We start from the raw sequence: 22056 nt of genomic DNA, 5'->3' as shown, positions 1-22056 counted from the left end.
TAGAAGACACAGGCAAATAGAATTATAGGTAGGGTGTCCAAAAATTTGTACATGCACTTTGAATAATAATAAAGGCAATGTTTATTGAAATACAGTTTATTTTAAAAATTGAGCTATCGTGGTTAACACTTGTGTATATAATAGAATGCAGAGAGGTGTGTAGGCACCCTCAAATTGGCTTAAATAATTGTGAAGCAGGTTTTTCAGTTTCTCAGTCTGGGGAGGAAAAAAGGAGCTTGGCAGAAATCCATTGAGGAAGAAGTAGAAAGTGCAATTGGAAATAGCCTGAACTTAAACATCTGTTATTACCATCGTTTTTGGCTGAGTAAAATATAAAAGAGAAACATTTGGATATATTTGTTTTAGAAAATGTAGAAAATATAAAGGCATATGCAAAGAAAGCTAATTTGTGTGTGGGTTGTTGTTTTTTTTTAATTATCAGGGTTAGGTTATCTCTCTGAGTATGCAAAACAACATACAATTACTTTTTATTAATTAAATTTCTGCGCTATACATAAAATTGCTGTGATAGCAAATCATCCAGAATTCTTCATAATTTCAAATGGTTTCTGCAGCCATTTTTAATAAAAGAAATGGGAATACTTCATAAAAGCTAAATAATAATCTATATTCAGTTTCTGCTCTAGGGTCTGTAGGTTTGTTAAGGTTAACCTTGTTTATGTAATCAAGGAGAACTGAGTTCCCTGTACTTTATGTCAATTATTTCTCTTCCAGTTAAAGACTCAGTAGATTAGAAAATGCTGGAACATTTACAACACAATGAAATGTATCAAAAGTGTCTGAAAGCAGAGACAAAGAAACATGATTACCTCAAAAGCATTCATAATATTTTTCCCTATTGAATAATTCTAAATGAAAGCTGACATTTATAATAACACAAAAGCTAAATAAAAATATAGGTCATTGCTTGATCATCACTGTGCATGGTTTTAGTTTTATTTTGGGATTAACGGTAGAACAACTCTGATATGCTTGAATTTATTGTTAATAAGAAAAAAGTTCTGGAAACTTCTAAAAGATGTACTGGTATCTGAAGAAAAAGAGATCATACTCAATTTCACTTAATAAAAATAATTACCAAAATGACTAATAAGATTGCTTTCTCTCTTTTTTTTTGGGGGGGGGATTTTTTTTTATTGTTGATAGTATTACAGATGTCCCCAATCTCTCCACTCCCCCGCTCTCTTTACCCTCTTCCTCTCAGCCTCTGCCCCAGGCCAAGCCTTCACCACACTATTGTCTGTGACCATTGGCTATACATATATCTATATAAATTATTTAATTAATCTCTTCCCATCCCCTCCCACCCTGAGATAGGTCAGTCTGTTCCATGTAGCCATGTCTCTGGACCTGCTTTTTTCATCAGTTTATTATGATCATTAGATTCCACATATAAGTGAGATCATGTGATACTTGTCTTTCTCTGACTGGCTTATTTCACTCAGCACAATATTCAACAGGTTGTTGCAAAGTATAAAAGATCCTCCTTTTCTACAGCTGCATAGTATTCCATTGTATAAATGTACCAGAGCTTTTTTATCCACTTATCTACTGATGGGCACTTGGGCTGTTTCCAGATCTTAGCTATTGTAAATAATGCTGCTATGAACATAGGGGTGCGTATATTCTTTCTGAGTGGTATTTTGGGGTTCTTAGAATATATTCCCAGAAGTTGGATTGCTGGGCCAAAAGGTTGTTCCGCTTTTAATTTTTTGAGGAAACTCCATGCTGTTTTCCACAGTGGCTACAGCAGTCTGCATTCCCACCAACAGAGTTCTCTCTTCCCCACATCCTCGCCAGCACTTGTTTGTTGATTTGATTGTAGCCTTTCTGGCAGCTGTGAGGTGACAGCACTTTGTAGTTTTTATTTGCATCTCTCTGCTGACTAGTACCGTTGAGCATTTTTCCGTATGTCCATTGGCCATCTATATATATCCACTTTGGTATGAGGTTTGTGGTGGTGTTTGTGTGGTGGAAAGCAGATAAAATGACATAATAAGGAGCATGGGCCTTATTAAAAGAACAGAGGAGAGCCACTGAAGGATTTCAAGCATGAGGGGGGAAGCGTTTGCCTTTCTAGCTCCAGAGGGAGATAGGATTGGGAGGGTGGGGAAGGGGCAAGCCAGGGGCTTTCAGGTGTGCCATATGATAATCCATCACCTGAGTATTTCCTTGTATGCTCATCATCCCAAGGGTAGTCTCCTTCTGAGCAGTGATCATGTTTCATGGAGGCTTAGTGATACTGTAGAGTAGAATCTTTATGACTGGCATCGTCAGCACTGACGGAAGAAGGTACGAGCACGTTAGCAATCTGAACTGATGTTTGCCAGCCCGGGTAACTCCAGGTTTTCATCAGGACAGTGACCTCCTGGACCAGCGGAAGCACTGTTTCACTGTGCAGTCCGAGGCTGGGGAGGACCTCTACTTCTCCGTGGAGCTAGACTGTGACCTTGCCCAATGGGAGCGAGCCTTCCAAACAGCAACGTTTCTGGAAGTGGAACGGATACAGGTGAGAGTCGGTGGGATTTTAGGATCTGGGACATAGAGACGCATGCTCACCAGCTTCCAGTTTGCATAGAAATTCAAATTAGCATAACAACACCACTTTTGGAATCTTGACCTCCTTCTCAAATACACTCGGTAATCAGCCATTGTGATTGAACGAATAGTAACGCAGCTCTGAAAACACATTTTTAATTTCTCCACAATTTGATCTCTCGAGGCTATTTCCTATCACTCATCAAAAATACATTGGGAATTTTAATTAGAATCCGTTCCACTTTAAATCTAAAATGAACATGCTCTGATTTTAATTATACTTCACAAGACTGTTTCCTGTTCTGCAATCATGACCACCTAATTTTCAGCTAAATGGCCTCATTCACTCACAATGCTTTTTCTTGCTAGGAAGCCTTCGCTTCCTTTCTACCCTTCAAAACTACACCCAGTGTTTGAAACTTTTTTCATAGGTCCTATCATCTGTGAAGATTCTGCTGAACTTCCAGTCTACCCTGCCCCCTGACTGCCACTATTCCTTGCACAAGAATTCTGTTCAGTATTACTTGATTTTGTCACCAATATTATTTCCTTAGCTCTGCTCACAGTCTCATAGTGGAGTGAAGTGTGCTTGACATTGCTCACACTGAGTTATAGTTTGCTTGGGATATTCTATCCATCTACCAACCGAAGTACAATGCATGTTGTACATCACAAGTATTCAACAGATGCCTATTAAATTTTATTTCTTAAGCATGAAGTTATATCTAGATCAAACTTCATAGATCCTTCAGCCTCACCAATTTATAGAACCATGAGATGGAACAGGCTATGAAATATTGCGCCTGCCTCTAACAGCTACCAGGGATGTATGGCAAAACTGAGTAGTTACGTTGCATTTGTCACATTCAGAACCTGGACATGAATAAACACGAAAGTAAATAGTTACTTTGGAAACAAATACATGATGAAGATAATATAGCAGTGAATAATTCTGGAATGCTTGTCTACAATAGGAGACTTAGATGCATATTTTTTCAATATGTTAAACAGCTTTGTAACATATATTAATTTTTTTTCTGACTACAATCCTATCTTTAGGACATCAAGTTGCACCAGGATGGCAATTCAGGGAAGAGGACAAGGAGAGACTCATATTTCACTTGTTTCATTTCTCAGTTGACATTTTCTAATAGCTTTGCGGATCCGCATATATTTAAAAACGTTTAAGTAACTGAGAAATGTTGTTTTAACAATTTTACTGTATAGGACCTCAATTTAGCATATTAACATTTTAATATCATAAACGGAAAGATAATTAACTTAATCCTTTTTTTAAGTATCAATATCTAATACCATTTTAAAGCATAAAAATGTTAGTAATAAGAGTTGACATTGTAAACTTATACTGATAGTTTTAGGTTTTCCTAATTATCATTTCCCTAGAATATTACACTTCACTTGAAAACAACTACATGTTGTATTCTTCCTGTTGATCTCTCAATTTAAGATTTCATTTTAGGTCTCCTGATGTTTAGAAATGAGAGAGATAAAATTATGTTGTTTCACTGTATTTCAACACATTTTTAAAAAATCTGGGCTTCATATTCTCTAAGCTGATGTTCTGAATGGCAATTTATGATGCTCATAGTAAGTGAAAAGTAAACTATTTAATCCCTTCTAAGGTTTGGATTTGTAAAATATATTTTATAATTTCCCTGTCATAAATTTTCTATAAAAATATAACAATATTTTTAAATTGATTACTGTATCAGAAATCAATAGTGAATGACTAAATACTTTGGTGGTGTTATTTTTAAAATTCAAAGATATGAATATATTTACATGAAAAACATTACAATGTTTCCATCTATGTTCTCAGTATTCTCACTACCATTAAAGTTGATAAAGAAATAAAATAAAGATGAGATATATGACTAATCCACCAAAACTTAATTCCAGATAAATAATTTGGCATAAGTTACAACTTTCCTATGTAAATTAGACTTAAATATATGAATATAGAATATAGCTTTTTGGTGAAGGCAAATGCATTTATCTATTATTATAGTGAGATGTGATTAATTTAATGGACTTTTATACACAGTATTACAAAAACTGATATAATGCAAGGATTAGTATTGAAAATTGGCTTAAGACAGATTTCTTTCCTTCCTTTTCTTTCATCTTGTTTAACTACAAGTATTTTTTTATTTTAATTCCCACTAAAGTTCGCAACTGAACGCAAATGAAACTGGACTATAGACATAAAAATGTACCCTGTTGCATATAACCTAAAGTTTTTATTTCTTATATGTTATTTTGTATTTCAGTATATCAATTTTATTAATCTTTCCAAAAAATTTTTATATAAGTGAAATTATAATTTAGTCTCTCAATTTAAAAAGTCACCAATTGCGAAACCGGTTTGGCTCAGTGGATAGAGCGTTGGCCTGCGGACTGAAGGGTCCCAGGTTCGATTCAGGTCAAGGGCATGTACCTTGGTTGCGGGCACATCCCCAGTGGGGGTGTGTGCAAGAGGCAGCTGATCGATGTTTCTAACTCTATCCCTCTCTCTCTTCCTCTCTGTAAAAAATCAATAAAATATATTAAAAAAAAAAAATAAAAAGTCACCAATTATTGATTTCTGAAGAATCAATCTGTTTATACAAATAATAGGCGAGTGGTAAATATCTTTGGGAAATAGTTTGTGTCACATGGGTGAACAGAAAGAGCTGTGAAGGTCAAGATATTTTTTCGCTGTTATTTCTGCCTTGGTTACAGAATCTGTGTTTGTGTGCCTGAGAATTCTCTTTAAATAACGTCTATAAAATGAACATACCAAGAAGTTAACACCTTAATCTTTAATAATCCACTTTTGGCTTAATGAAAATGCAGGGATAGTTAGCTGGAGGACATGACAACTTAATCTTGCCTACACCTAAAAATGTTTGTACCAGTTTTATTGCAAATATAGTAAGAAGAGTCGGTGTGGTACATGATAAAAGTAATCCTTTAAAAAAGATTGGAAACTTGGTCCTGCATACCCCTTGGCAGGTCAAAAATCACTTGGGTTCTTTTTTTATTATTATTAACATTAGGATGTTGATAATACTATCTTCCTTACACGATTACTGCTGATAATATTAGCTATTATATAAGAACACATTACAGAAGCTTTCACAGTGTTGGGTAACTATTAGCTATTAATACTGATCTTGGATCAATCATATAAAAAGTAACAGTGTTCTCTGTTCCGTCTAGTGCAAGACATATGCATGTGTATTAGAAAGTCATCTAATGGGACTCACGATCGACTTTAGCACAGGATTTATCTGCTTTGATGCTTCAACAAAGGTAATGAGTTCGGGTCAGCTCTGAGAAATGTTCTGCAGACATTTTAATTTAAGAATGATTGAAATAACTTTGAACTCCTGTCAGCATTTTAATTATCATATGTCAAATATAAGATTCTCAGTTTTGTTAATAAAAGTTTAGTTGTGCTTTAATCTGTTTATAGAAAACAAAAGTTTAAAATTGGAATGAAACAAATGTGTTGGCACACAACATTAGAACTATATAAACTGAATATATATATATGTATATATATGTATATATACATATATTTGTATATATAAATATATATATATATATATATGTATATATAAATATATATATATATTCTTTCTTTCGCTTTTACTAAAGCTATGGCTTTATATTGAGGAAAAATTTTCCTCCTCAAAAACATTTTTTGAACAAAATATTCCTTTGATTATTTTTCTTTAGCAACATCTCTAATATCACAATGGGGGAAATATATTTTTCGCTTTCTAGGTAAAATGTTAGAATTATACCAATAGAATGGGGGAATTTGAGTGTGAAGTTTCTAGCCGAGGAGTATAATCCTTGTAAATACTTAAAAAGGTCTTGTACTGTCTGATGGTGTGCCCTTTCCACAAAGGTTATGTCTCTGGCAGGGATGTATACTGAATGCTGAGGGGCACCTTCTGAGCCAGGCGTACCTCAGATCTCTTCAAGATAAACTGACCCCTCCCCACCGCTAATCTCCTCCCAGTAACTGGCGTCACTGCTGCAGTTTCTGACTTGGGGCTCTGGTCTCCACATAAGCCAGTCTTCTTCTTCCCATAGGACATAAATTCCTTAGATCCACCCCACTTTCTTCTGTATCAAAGAATCAACAAACTGATACATTCCTTCTCACTCATTTTAAGGACTAATGGCAATCCTCTACTGATAAGAAAATTATCAATAATATATCATAATGAGGTATAATGAGTTTACATAAAATGAATTTATGATAATGAGATACAATGAACTTATATAAAATGAACTTACATGATATATAATAATGAGGTATAACAAATTTATAAAAAGTGCCATTCACTTGTTATCTATTTATTGATTAAACATTTATTATTTTTCAAGCCGAGGTCAGTCACCACCTGTGCCCTGCCCCAGGCCAACCAGAATGAGCTGCAGACTAATCTGTAGATGGCTGCTGTTTATGCTGCCTTGGAAGTGCCCGGGAGAGGCCACGCTGCAAACTAAGTCCAGCTGCAGCTAGTGCTGGGCCTGGGGCCACTGAGTGAAGGGTATGGGGCACTCTGAGGTCAGATGCTGCTTGTTTGATAAATTTTAGAGAAGTCCGAAACATGAGCCAAGAGAGGCCATTTGTAGGAACTTATGATTATTTTATTTTATATTTTTTAAAGTGTGAACTTTTAAATTAATATTTATTTTGAGTGGATTCTGAAGATACAAATGCTTACAGAATTTTAAAGTTTTTTTAATTGTTGTAATACATTTTAATATAAAATTTCCCATTTTAGCCATAATTAATTGTACATTCAGTGACATTAATTTGCATTATCTGTTTTCAAAACTCTCCATCACTCCAAACGGAAACTCTTTAAATCATTGAGCAATAACTTCTATTTTCTTCAACCCTGCAGAATAGCAAAACAAAAACAGCCAGGATCCAACCACATGTTGTCTACAAGAGGCTGACTTTATATCTAAAGAAAGACACAAATGGGTTGGGGAAAAAAAAAGATGTAAAAATATATTCCATACAAATTGAACTGTAAGAGAGCTGGGTGACTTGCGTATGTTTCTTTTTTTCCCTTTAGGCTGTACTTTGGAGGTATAAGTTTTCTCATCTTAAAGGCTCTTCAGATGATGGCAAGAGCAAAATCAAATTTTTGTTTCAGAATCCAGATACTAAACAGATTGAAGCAAAGGTAAGCCCAAGTTCATCATATAAACCATCTCTAACTACATTTATACTGTTAAGAAGCAAAGGAGAGAAAATTTAGAAGAATCAAAAGACAAAAGCATACATTCCCTGTTTACCTTATGGCCAAAAGAAAACAAAAATTTTAATGGTTAATTTCCACTGAAAAGCATAACTTAAAATAAATTACACTCAACAATTATATTTCTTACTTTTAATTCCTTAGGGACTTTATTTGTATCATACTACAACAACATTCTAGGAACTAAAAAAATCATTACTTTGTAGTTTCATTCTCTAAAATAATAATTCAAAATGCTTAAAAGTTTCTGACTCTCTTTTATCATTATTCCATTTTTTAATATGAATAAAAATCCTTAAAGAATATTATTTTATGTCAACTCATATTTTCTCATGCTATGTATTAAAATGCACGAATGAATGACTTTTTGCTTTTCTTCATGCAAATTTTTAGTATTTTTAACTATATTAACTATGTTGTTTTTAACTCATCAAAAAGATTCACTACTTTATTTTTTAGGAATACATATATTTTAAATATTCAAATTTTGAATTATTTCCATTATTTTACTATGGAATTCACAATAACAATGTTTGGGTTGGAATGAATTATAAATATAGTATTCCATTGTGGAAGAATGGGTAAATAATAAATAGCAAAGTGAAGATTTAATTGTTTTCTGTGGGCTTGCCACACAGTGACTGTATTATGATGAGGTGCATTCTCTGGATACTACTTTGCAAAGAGTTTTTATCATAAATGGATGTTGAATTTTGTCAAATGCTTTTTATGCATATATTGACATGATTGTGAATTTTATCCTTATTTCTCTTCACATAATGTTCTCAAGGTCCATCCATTTTGTTTAAATGACGCTATTTCATCCTTTCTTATGGCTGAGTAGCATTCCATTGCGTATTAGTCCCACATCTTTTTTATCCAGTCTTCTATTGCAGGGCACTTTGTTTGTTTCCATGCTTTGGCCTCCGTGAGTAATGCTGCAATGAACATAGGGGTGCATATCTTTGCATATAAATGATTTCGAGTTTTTCAGGTATATACCCAGGAGTGGAGTTGCTGGGTTGAATGATAGCTCTATTCTTAATTATTTGAAGAATTGCCAGTCTGCTTTCCATAGTGGTTATACCAGTCTACATTCCCACCAGCAGTGAATAACTTTAAATAATCAAGTACAACAGTTAAAATCACATACATTTGAAATTAATGAAATGCATTATTTTTTGAAACAGAGCCATGTGGCTCCTAATGTCATGACCACTCATATCCCTTTTCTTTCAGTAATTCATATTCAGTGTCCTACGGCAATGAATAACTTATTCTAAAAAAGTAGTAAAAAATCTTTTCTAAAATCATTCCAATCCAAATTTATCATTTGAAGTATGTACAAAGAAATAAAAATACTTTTAAAGTACTCCTGTGGTTCTCTTTTGTTACATTTTATCAAGAATAAAATTTTAATCAGGCCCAATATATTTTTATGCAGCATTTATCAATACTGAAATGACTTCAATGAATGATAGTATGCTTACTCCTTCAAGTTCTTAGATCACCATGTCTTATAGTAAATCTACAATATATATTAATGTTACATATTAAACAAAAGTAGAACAGTAGAGTTGCCATGTATTAGATATAACTGGTGATAGTTAAGTTTACTGCACTTGAAAAAAATGTCTATTATCCACTTGAATGGTTTATTATCAAATTTTTAAGTAAACTTTTTATTTTTATTCCATCTGACCCAAGTCTCCTTTCTTTTCAGGAGCTGGAGTTTTCGAATCTATTTGCTGTTCTTCACTGCATTCACTCATTCTTTGCGGCCAAAGTAGCTTGTCTGGACCCGCTCTTCTTAGGCCATCAGGCTACTGCCTCTGCTGCAGCCAGTTCTGCTACTATGAGCAAAGCAAAGTACACGACTTGACACCCTGACCTTTGGATCGCCGCTTACCATGACTATATAAATAGGTGAACAGCTTCATCATTGTAGACCTTGGAGAGACAGTAATATCATCAAGTCAAATGGAAATTTCAGCAGACAAAAAAAAAAGGGGGGGGTGGGGGGAATCTCCGAAGCATTTCTATTTTGGAAGGCCTCAGTGAATAGTCCTAAATGAACAAAACAGCTCGTTCTTTCACTCAGCTGATCTGTAGCCAGTATACTGCTTTCATCAGAAGTGGAGAGAAAAGAAGGAACGATTTGAATTATGTAAGTAATGTAAAAATTGTAAATTCTCTATAAATAAAATAAAAATACCGATCAAAGGGTTACTCCTGTATTTTAGGATATTTTGTATACAGAATACATGTTGGTTCAGATCATGAACTAATGCCCTATGATTACATCATGAGTGACCGAAAGGAGGCAAAAAACATATGGCAGCAAGGATACTAGCATGTGGGGGAGGGGGGACGATGGGGATCTCATCAAAGGAAAAAAAACACACACTTTAATTTGCTGCTGTAGATTTCTCCTTGTGTTATCATTTCATGGTTTGGCACTGGCACTCCAATCTCATCTTATTGTAAAATGTTTTTAAGAATTGCAAAAAGCTAGTAACATAGACCTATAATAGACGAATTGTGAAATGAACCATTTCCTCCTTGGAGCGCTTATACCAAAAGTGTTATTCACGGCCAGTGGCAATCAAATATGCCAAAATGTGTTAATTTAATTATGAATGAAGGCAACATTCCCGAACATCTTGTTCTTTTTTTTTTTTTTTAATTTTGTACCCTGCTACTTTACTGAATTCATTGATTAGTTCTAATAGGTTTTGGTGGAGCCTTTAGGGTTTTCTATGGACAATATCATGTCATCTGCAAGTAATGACAACTTGACTTCCTCTTTTCCAATTTGGATGCCTTTCATTTCTTGCCTGATTGCTGTGTCTAGGACTTTCCTTACTATGTTGAATAAGAGTGGGTGGTAAAAGTGGTCTTCTCTGTTTTGTTCCTGATCTTTAGGGAAATGTTTTATGTTTGTTTGTTTGTTTGTTTGTTTTAGTTTTTTCTCCCACGGTGTAGAATGTTAGCTGTACATTTGTCGTATATGGTCTTTATTATGTTGAATGTTCCCTCTATTCTCACTTTGGTATGTTCCCTCTATTCTTACTTTGCTGAGAGTTTTTATCATAAGTCGGTGCTGGATTTTGTCAAATGCTTTTTCTGCATCTATTGATATAATCATGTGATTTTTATTCTTCATTTTGTTTATGTGGAGTATCACGTTAATTGATTTGTGGAAATTGCACCAACCTTGCATCCCCAGAATAAATCCCACTTGATCACTTGCTAGATTTGGTTTGCTAATATTTTTTGTTGTTGTTGTTTGCTTGTTTCTGGTGTTTTTTTGCTGCAAAAAGCTTTATTGTTTCCTTTGGCCCAGTGCATGGGAGAGGGCTCCGGAGTGGTTAGAAGAATGGCTAGTAGTTTCGGAAGAGGCTCAGGTAAAAGCCAGGCCCCAGGGGATGCAGAGGGACCCCTCAAAGGCCTCTGGGCTCCACAGGCTCCTAGTGGTGCTGGAGGGTGAGCCTTTCCGGGAGATGCTCGCCCAGCCCAGCCTGGGGCCGGCCGCCTGCGGAGGGGAGTCAGGTGTGGCCCCTCTTCTTGATGAGCTGCACCTCCTCGCCCCGGAAGTGGTTCTGCAGGAAGTCACAGAGGAGATGAGGTCTGCTCGGGGAGAACCAGGGCCTGCAGCTCCACAAGGGCCTGGGTCAGGCTCCTCTCCCAGGCCAGGCGGCTGCCATGGTCCTGAGTTTTGCCCCCTCATCTTGGGAGGCTTCAGCAGGGCCTGGAAGAGAATGTTTCGCAACTTTAAGAGATGCTCAGCGCCCTCGCACTTCTTCTCCGCCAACTCGAGGAAGAAGGGGCCCATGCCCTCGAGAGCCACAGCGTCAAGGTCGAGACAGAAGCCCAGAGAGAGGTAGGTGGGGGGGGGGGGGGCCCACAGATGCGGGTTGGCCAGGTGGTTGGTCACAGCCTCCACGTTGGTGGAATAATTCTGATGAATTTGGGAGCTCAGGGTTGTTCGGCAATAAGGAGTTAAGGTAGAAAAAAACCTGGTGTGTTGGCTGGTCCGGAAGGTGGTTCTGAGAGTGGTGACAGGAGAGTGGCTGGAGGCTGGAGGAAGGGGCGTCCCTGGGTCTGTTCCGTCCAAACACTGTTGAAGCAAGAGACAGATCTGGGCCCCCCCGAGGGCACTGCCTGGTTTGCTAATGTTTTGTTGAGGATTTTGCATCCATGATCATCAGTAATATTGGCCTATAGTTTTCTGTCTCTGCAGTCTTTATCTGGTTTTGGAATTAGGATGATACTGGCCTAGTACAATGAGCTTGAGAGTGTTCCTTCCTCTTGAATTTTCTGGAATAGTTTGAGAAGGACAGGTGTTGTTCTTTGAATATGTGGTAAAATTCACCTGTGAAGCCAAGACTTTTGTTTGCTGGGAGTTTTTTTTTTCTTTTTTTTTTTTCTGCTTTGATTTCATTGGTTGCAATCAGTCTGTTCAGATTTTCTGATTCAATTTGATTCAGTTTTGGAAGGTTGTGTTTATAGGAATTTATCCATTTCTTACAGCTTGTCCAATTTGTTAGCATACAGTTGTTCGTAATATTTTCTTACAATCCTTTGTATTTCCGTGATGTCTGTTGTGATTTCTCTCCTTTCATTTCTGATTTTATTTATTTGGGTCTTCTTTCTTATTTTCTTTTTTTTTTCATTTTTTTATTAAGGTATTATATGTGTATATATCTTACCATTGCCGAACATCTTGTTCTGTCTTTCACTTAAGGAGAATTATATTTTACCTCATGGAATTTATTTTCCAATTGAAGTTTCCTAAACTTTCAGTGACCCCAAAGTTTTCTAGAAAAAATAATATGAACAACTGTGGTGTAAGGAACAATTCTTTGTAATCCTAATCCTAGCTAATCGTAAGCTAAAATGTTTCTAGAAAGCAGTCTCAAAGCTATTACTCATGTTCATTAAATATTTTTCCCATTTTTAGTAACATTTAATGATAAAGTAAGATCTGAAAATTAAAAAATTTAAACTTCTATCTTACCATGTCATAACAAGTTATTATAGAATTCTAAACAACATGGATTCTTTCAGGTATATTTTCTTAGGAATGTAAATGTCAAGAGGCTGGAAATTTGAAATCATCAGGGGGAGGGGTAACACGTGACTCAGATTCCAGATCTTACATAACTATTTGCATCATGTGGAAAACATTTTCTACCCTTCACTACAGCTATACCGAGATCTGCCTTTAAACAACCAGCTGACCATTAAAAAAGGAAAATACGCTTTTTAAAATTCACACCAATATCCCCAACTAAATCAAAATCAGATTATTTCTACATGAAAATGACCAAGGATCTAATAAGGGTGTTTGATTTATTTCTTAAATAAGAGAAAAATACCACTCAAGAGGGGAAAATAGTTTGTAAAAAGGCACTACCATTATAATTAAAAATTTAATATCCAACTATTTCTATCATCATAGGTTTTTCAATTTACTTTTCATATGATCAATGCTGATCACATTAAACATTTTTTTAAACGGTAAGATTCATAATTATACATGGGCAAGTGTTAAGCTGGGCCTACGACACATAATTAAGAGAACTGTGGAAAATTCAACAATAATTAATATAATTTATTTTGACCACAAAGCTAAATATATATCCATAATGAGGGTAATGCTGTGGAAATACTACTCATTATTTATCGATCAGACCCAACAGTCATTCAAAATAAGAAGCCCACCAAAGACAGGCTTTATTGGGGTGCCATTGAACTTATGGAGAACAGGAAGGCATCTACCTTAGAGGGAGGTGAAGCAGCAGAGAGCAGCCAGTTCATTACAGAATTGTTGCTACTAACTGGATGTTACCCTGTTAACATCTGTGTGCCATCAGTGTGATAATCTAGTCTAATGGACATACGAAATGGGCAAGGTAGCTAAAAGAGAAACGTGTAAAACTTTACGTTAGGGTAATGAAATTATTGAAAAATGAATGTTAGATTTGTAAAAGCTCCATTTGAAACATACAAAAGGCAATTTATTGAAATACCTTCTTTTGTTACACCAGAAAATTATTCTAGCCTGTGCTTATGTGTATGATGAAGGAAAAGGTACACAGTGAGATATGGATGGGTAGATATCTCCTCATGCCACAAACACACACAAAGATACAAACACACATATATATATGTATATACATATGTATATATAATGAAATGGTAACCACAGATTATATGAAGAATATTTCAAATACATATACTTAATATCTTTACATTTGCATTGTAAATGGTAACTTGAATTAAAATTTATGATAATACTGCATTTATTTTTGATACTATTGATAAAAAGGCCTAAATTACTACATTACATAATTGGGGGAGCCGCCTATTAAAAATATTATTCTACTTTTCATTTGTTAGCGAGTAGTATGTAACATTTTCTTTTCCAATGCACATATTAGCCACTACCATTTGTTATAACTTGGATTATTGAATGAGAGAGCTTAGATATGAAAAAATACTAAGATAAATCTCGACTTCTCATGTAATTTAGTTTTAGAAGCATTGGAAGTATTCACGTTAAAACTAGAGAACATTTTGACAGCAGAATGTTTAATTTTGTGTTAACCCCTCCAGTGCCTTGGTATATGTGTGTGTGTGTACATGATGCATATATACACATATGTTTATATGTATACATGTGTGTGTATATATACGCACTTTTAAAGGGTTCATTATAGTTGTACATAGTGCAAGCTCAAAGAGAATATTGTATTACAGATACTAAGGTCAGTAAAGGGAATTCAAGTATTTCCAATTTTGCTAACTACTATAATAATGTACTTTGCCTGATAAAAAAAATAACTATTAGTTTAAGCTGAAGTAAATGAAAGCAGGGGCATTTTATATTTGTTATATTGGAACAAATATTTATTTAAAACTACTTTCATAGATAATGTAAGTATAATGTGTAGCCTAACATACATCATCCAACACTATTTTTAAGGGAGAATAATCAACTAGTAATTTATTGCCCATTTTCCAGGCTTACACCAACTTATAGTTTGAAAGCCTTTGCTCACAGAACTGTCATCTAGCAAGTAGAAAAGTAATTACTTGAAAATAAATGTCAAGTCCATAATAACCATGTAAGCAGAGAAAGCATTAATTTGTACATCGACATTTTCCTCATTGGTGACAAGGCTTGCTCATACACTTTGTCTACTCTGAATGCTGGATTTGAGAAGAGCTTGATTTGTTATTGTGAAAAGTACTGATTTCAGAATTTAGAATTACTGCTAGACATCAGCAGTGTGGAGAACTTTATAAGCACAATGACAATCTTGTGCTTTACTTTTTTTTTAAGGTAAGTGTAGATGTTCTGATATTAAAAACAAATAGTTTGCCACTCTTACCACTTCTGTACTCATGAGCTCTCCTTAAAGAATCACTTTGTCACTCTAAAACTGTGATTTATGATTTATTCTTATTCCTTCATACTTTAAAATTATAACTCACTTTTTTGCACATTGGAAGTTACTTTGGAAGATAAATAAAATGTTGTAAATGTTATATATTTTATACATATGAAAATAAAAGGAAATACCAGAAATATGAAATGTAAATATATTTATTTCATTTTTTATTGTTTTGGTGGATGTTTGTAAATACAAATTAATATCTGTGGCAATAACTGGTCACCTTGTTCTTTAAGTTTATTAATGTAATACTAATAAAACTGTATCTTTTTTATTGGAGCATACGAAAAAATAAAAACAAATACTATTTACTACATGTATCTTTTCACTTCTTGGGCTAGACTTGCATGATTTACATATGTGAAGAGCAGGGTCCTGAGAGACAGAGCTGTAAGGAACAGGAGCAGATGTGAGCTGTCTGCCTTGGGGGCTGACCTCTTGGGACATGACCCGTTCTGGCTCACCAATATTTATGAAGATAAACTATCTGATCTCTAGTCTAGAGATTGAAGAAAGTTGTTATTTGACCAATTACTAAAACAACCAGAGTTACAACTTTGGAAAGCATGACAACGTTGATATCCTCACCATGGTCCGTTATAAGCTGGGTCTCTGTTGAGAAGACTGGCCTGACAGGGCGTCATGATCTGGTCATTGGTAACTGAGAAGCCGCTCATCACTTCATCTCATACAAGGCCACAGCTGTCTTTAATTACAGCTCTATCAAATATTGATCACATAAATCATTTGAAAACAAGTGTGATATCTATATTATTTCAGTAAGCAAATGAACATCTCTCATTTTTTATGTGTTCTATTGAAAAAATTTTGAAGAGTACCAGTATATGCTCATCATAGGTAATTTAAGCACTTAAGAATACAAGACAAAACAAAAAAATTATAGATATTATATTAAATCTTCTAACCACAAAATTATGCACTATTCATTTTAGGTAAATGTCATGCTATACATATGTCTATGTTTATGTAGAGGTAAAAAATTAGTTTGTATACAAGCACATGGATTTAAATGCTTGTGAAAATATATTCCCACAAAAATACAATATAAAATAAATAGATAACTATGCTTGGGAGGGGGGTATATATGGATAAGAATTGCAAAATATGGATTTTTAAAAAGTTAACTACATACAATTAGCCCTTGACTAATGTGAGGGTCGGGGATATTGACTCATGTTGAAAATTTCCATATAAATTTTGACTTCCCAAAATCATAATTACAGCCATTCCTTGGTATCTGTGGGGAGGGTTAGTTTCAGGATCCCTGTGGATACCAAAACTCGCTGATGCTCAAGTCCTTTATATAAAACTAGAGGCCCAGTGCATGGATTCGTCACAGGTGGGGTCCCTCGGAAATTGGGCTGAAACCAGCTCTCTGACATCCCCCAGGGGGTCTGAGATTGTGAGAGGGCACAGGCCAGGCCGAGGGACCCCACCGGTGCATGATCAGGGTGAGAGGGACCGTGGGAGGGCTCCATGGTGTGTATGGCCCTTCTCACTCAGTCCTGATCAGCTGGACCCCAGCAGCAAGCTAATCTATTGGTTGGAGCATCTGCCCCCTGGTGGTCAGTGCATGTCATATTGACTGGTCGACTGGTGGAACGAACAGTCAGACACTTAGCATATTAGGCTTTTATTATATAGGATAGTGTGGGGAAAAAATGCATAGAGTCAGCTCTCAGCATCCACAGATGCCAAAGCTCAGATCAGTAATAGTATTTTTGATCTGCGATTGGTTGAATGTGAGGATGCAGAAGCTGAGGATAAGAAGGCCGACTATATAGTTATTGGGAAAATAAATCTGTATATGAAATGCACCTGTGTGATTCAAACCTGTATTGTTCAAGTCAACTATATTAACAAAGAGTGGAATTATGTGTATATTTTAAATGGATCATGATCTCAACATATTCTTTTATTAATTTTAAAGATAAGTTAATTTTATCTTATTAATCTATCTTAATTTTTAAGTTAAGTTTTAGATATTAAAAGTCAATCTCTTCAGCATAGTTTTGACAAGTCGATATGATTGTGTACCACCAAGATCAAAATATGGTCAGTTCAGGTTCACCAGTAAGTTATTGGCGCCACTTGTAGACAGTCTTCTAATCTCAAATTCCTTCCGCTATTCATCTGTTTTCTGTACCCATAGCTTTCCATTTTCAAAACTGAAATGAACAATATGATATCTTTTGAGATTATCCCCTCCCTTTTGTGGGATAAGCTCTCCCCATAAAGTCTATGTTCTTTCAAGAGGAATACCAATTCGAATCCCTGTCCTTGCGACAGGCCATGACACAACCAAGTTCTGAAATCTGGAAAAGCAAGCCTCTTCCTCCTTCACACTTACAATCTGCCTTCTGTCCCCCTCTCGCTGCTGGAGCTGCTCTGGCTAAGCCATCCACCCTCCTGATTGCCAGGCTGCCTTCCATTGTCCAGGCTGGGCTCTCCCACACCTCCCTCCGGGAAACATCCCGCGCCTCGCCCTGGCTTGGCCTCCTCAGACCATTTTCTTCCTTCCTGTCATCTGTGGGCTCCTTTCCTCCCTTTCAGTCGTGTGTTCCTGGCGATGCTGTTCTGATCCTCCTCCTTTCGCCCTGCACCCTCCTGGTACACACTCCCCAGGAGCGCCGAGCATCCCAGATCCGGAGTGCCTGGTCCCTATAGCTGCCTGCGGGACATCTTCAACTGCGTCCCCAGGGGAACCCCACATGAACATGTCCCCGTTGGCATTCATTATCTCCTAATCTAATTTTCCTGGAAGTCGGTTTGATTGAAGGATGACTCCCAAATATCACACCCTGGACAAAGGGTGTCAACCACCAGAGGCTTTTACCTCTCCGCACCCCTAGATGGGCCTCTCCTCCCTGCCCTCTCACCCACTCTGCGCTTGGGCTTCATGCACACTCAGCTGGCCTTCCGAACAGCCTCTCCCAGCTCCTCTCATAGAAACACACTGGCTGCATCCTGAGGCCGGAGAGGCTGGGCGGTGGTAGGCCCCCAAGGCTGGGGACATCGCTGAAATAGTCCCCCCTGGCTCATGAAGCAGGTGTCAATAGGAAATGCATTTCAGTCCCTTTTCTCTCCTTGACAGATCAACAACTGAAGAAGGTGTGAGTGTGTGTGTAGTTCAGCTGGGCCCCCGCGGGCTTCGCTTCAATCAGGCCAAATGGGGGAGACGTTTATGGAGTTCAAGCCTTTTCACTACTGGTCAGCGATCAGTCAAAGCCAACAAGTTGCCAGTTATAAAAAAGTTATGAAAAATTCTGTTTCAAGGTAAAAGTAACCCCTGGGGGTTAAAGGAAAAAGGAAATCTAGCTGCAATAGAAATTGGAGAGAGCTAAAAGAATCCTATTTTCTTCTTGAACACGATGAAATTTTTATCGGCTGGACCCATTTTTTTCCAGGACTGAGGTTAAATCGTTTTCCCATTTCCTGCCACCGGCTTTTTGCTCTAGTTTTGTATTATTTAGAGGGCAAAGCAAGGTTTGTACATAAGGGAAGTGCCTTTAAATCAAATATTTAAAACTTCACACTCTACATACTTTTGAATTTAAAACAAGGAAAATTATAACAATATTACTCATTAATATTTACTAATCACTTTGGCCATTTGTAGTGTTAAATATGTTACTGACATTGTTTTCACTGTTATAGTGACAATACATATATTTTTAAGTATGGTTTAACAAAATCTCTGATTCTCCTGAAATTTAGCCACATTCCATTTGTCTTATCTTAACGTGTTTAGTTGTGGTCCTTCGTGATATTGCTTACCTGAAAATGTAATCCTATTCAAGAATTTTTGGTCCATAAGAAGTAGGGGACCAATTTTTATAGACTTTATATATATTTCTCAGCTTTTATACCATGTCTCTAATAGAGGTCACAAACCAAAAGTCCTGGGCCTTTCACTTTTAAAAATTTAATAAGCTACTAGTATTTAAAAGGTAGAAAATGTTATTTTTTATATCCATCGTTTATTGAAAATTTTGGCACGTTATTAACAAGCCCAAATTTCCACAGGACAATCAGCTGAGGAGCTGGCTGGCCCATCAGACTGCCACACCTCCCCCTCCTCCTGGTCCCTCAGCTGCCAAGCCCCTCGTCAGTTTTCCATCATCCCATTTACACAGTAATATGTCTTCCATCCACCCTAGTTTCCTCAAATTACTTACCAGCCAGTTTCCTGTAGGTATTTGAGTTTATAGCTCCTGTCCTTAGTTATAAACATAATCTACACTAATAAAAGAGAAAGATGCAAAATGACCATATCTCCATGATGCCCACCAGCCAACCAGGAGTGAGTATGCAAATTAACCCAACAAAGATGGCAGGTTAATTTGCATATGCAGGTGCCGAGCGAAGACTGAAGACTGAAGATGACTGAAGACTGAAGAGGCTTGGCTTCTTCACTGTGGCCGGAGCGAAGGCCTGGGTCCCGGGTGCTGGAGGAAAACCGATGCCGGCAGCCAGGGGAAGGAAGGCCTATTGCACAAATCTTCGTGCAACAGGCCTCTAGTAATTAATAATAGTGAACACTTTCATAGACACTTTCTAGGCTCTTAACATGCATTAACTCATTTAATCCCAGAATAACCCTGGAGGGTGAACACTATCAGCATCCAATTTTACAGATAGGAAACTGATACACCAAGAAGTTGAGAACTCACCCCAGACAGCACACATTTTATCTGCAAGGCCATCAGGCTCACAGACTGGCATTCTCCACAATTACATTGACAATGTCCTTCCAATCTGTTCATGACCTCCTTAAAAGAGTGTCTAAGGAGTGCTAATTTTTTCTTTGAAACACCTAAAAAGCAAAATCTGAGTGCAGATAGGACCTTACCTAGTATTTTATTTAAGTCCATGGCACTTGATTGGACAAACTATCCATCTCTAACTAAAGGCTTTGATGCTACGTGCCAAGAAGGGGTGCTACCTAGCATAAAGGCCCCTCTAGGGCTGTGCACTGACAATGCAAAGCAATGGCCAAATGTCCCAGAAACTGTCCTGCTAGTTTTTAGAGTGAGACTTTCTTTGATATTTTCAAGCATAAAAATTAAAAAATTAACAAAATGCTTAAATTACCAGGAAGCTGATGGACCATATATATGTCACTTTTTATGCAACTACCAACCCACCCATTTCAACTTCTCATGAAGAATAAGCTAAATCCTCACTTCATAATTATGACCCCAAATATACAGTGTTGATCTTCTCATCCTATCTCAGAACTCCAGGAGTCTAAGGCTATTGTTCTCTGCCCACGAATGGACCTCAAAGAGAGAGTAAGACATGCTTGGCAAAAACTTCATCTTGGAGCAGTGACTCGTACGAATCGGCATATCCCTTCAGCGTTTTCCTTTCTCTTGTGGTGTAAAGGTGGAAAATTATGATACTACAAATGTTCACTTCACACATATTATCTGATTGGATCTAACTATGTCAGTTCAATGATACAGGTATATTCTCCCATACATAAGACAAGGAAGTAGGACTTGAACCCAGACCCGTTTGATTCCTAAATTTTGATTTATTCTACTTCCCACCATGCCTCCTGGGTGTGGGTTAGTTGTTACTTGTTGTTCAGAAAGGCTTCTATGCACCGGTATTCCACTGGAGAACTCGGAGGGTCCGCTTTGGAAAACCAAGTGTTTCATGGGCTTGAGTCTGAGAACATCACCCATGCAGGACAAAGCCCAACAATGAACAGAATAACTGCAGTTTGCCAGCACATAATTAATTGGAACCACACTCTGAACTTCAATTAGTGCTTTCCTAGTAACAGGCAGCTCCAAATGGGGAGGAAGCGCTGACCTCGGGGAGCTCCCAGGTCCTGAGTGCGGCCGCCAGCCAAGTTAGAATGTGCCTTCTTTAATCAGAATAAAACAATCACGGTTAATAGAGCATGATTAATATTTTTTTACAATACTAGCTGGTTCCCCAACCTCCTATTTCTGCCCCTTTCAGAACCAGGCTGAGCAACCTCTGGACCCAGCACCGGTGGCCGGACTCTGTTTTCCGTGAGCAGTTTGAACAGGCCCTGTGGCACCGAGGTGAGCGGCCCCGCTTTGGGGACACACTGGTGAAAAGAGCAGGCTTCTTCAGCACATCTGCCTCGCAGCTAAACGCGTATTTTTTGGTCACTCTATAAGCAGCTATCTAAGAAGGGTTTTTGGCTTTATCTTTAAAGACTGAAATTTTCAAACAAATTTCACGCTAAACTGGCACTTCAAAAAATGTAAAAGTAATAGAAAAACAAATTGAAACATGGATGGTCCAGTTTAGGCGACAATCCCAGATGACTGGACTGGGAGATAAATCTAATGAGTGGAGAGCTAGTTTATCAAATTTTATCAACCTTATGGGAAAAAATAAATTCATTGGCCTTCTCTCCAGTCATTTTCTTGTCCCTTTACATTCTACTGTAGGTGAATACTGCCCTCTTTTGGCAAAATGTTCAAACTTAAACATGTGGGGCTTTTGATTAAGACATGATCAGAAGAAAAAAAGTTAACCATGAACAAGAATGATTTATTTTTAAATAAATCAAACTCTTAAGTACTCTGGACATTGTTCATGTGTCTTTTATTGTCTAAGTATAGCAATAAACCAAAAAAGCCAATTTCTTCCTTTTCACTCCCACTCCTACAATTACTATGCGAAATTTTACAGAAAGAAAACCCAAAATCAAGAAACACTTGAAGAGATTA

At 36.8% G+C, this 22056-nt stretch overlaps 1 protein-coding gene across 2 annotated transcripts in view; it reads left to right on the top strand.

The window, feature by feature from the left end:
• Nucleotides 1–9882, top strand: part of SNTG1 (syntrophin gamma 1) — a 55041-nt gene extending 45159 nt beyond the window's left edge. Inside the window, exons 14-17 of one of the 2 annotated variants that reach the window (XM_054708461.1) lie at nucleotides 2378–2530; nucleotides 5782–5874; nucleotides 7668–7778; nucleotides 9577–9882. In XM_054708461.1, the coding sequence (XP_054564436.1) occupies nucleotides 2378–2530; nucleotides 5782–5874; nucleotides 7668–7778; nucleotides 9577–9735 (516 nt within the window). In that variant the 3' untranslated portion in view covers nucleotides 9736–9882. The remainder of the gene's footprint in view (nucleotides 1–2377; nucleotides 2531–5781; nucleotides 5875–7667; nucleotides 7779–9576) is intronic. The other variant, XM_054708462.1, reaches the window with a different exon arrangement.
• Nucleotides 9883–22056: the final 12174 nt, after the last annotated feature.

This window comes from Eptesicus fuscus, chromosome 19 (assembly GCF_027574615.1).
Source record: "Eptesicus fuscus isolate TK198812 chromosome 19, DD_ASM_mEF_20220401, whole genome shotgun sequence".
In the NCBI taxonomy this organism is placed as follows: Eukaryota; Metazoa; Chordata; class Mammalia; order Chiroptera; family Vespertilionidae; genus Eptesicus; species Eptesicus fuscus.
The sequence above is the reverse complement of the archived record's forward strand: the minus strand, read 5'-3'. Positions and strand labels throughout refer to the sequence as shown.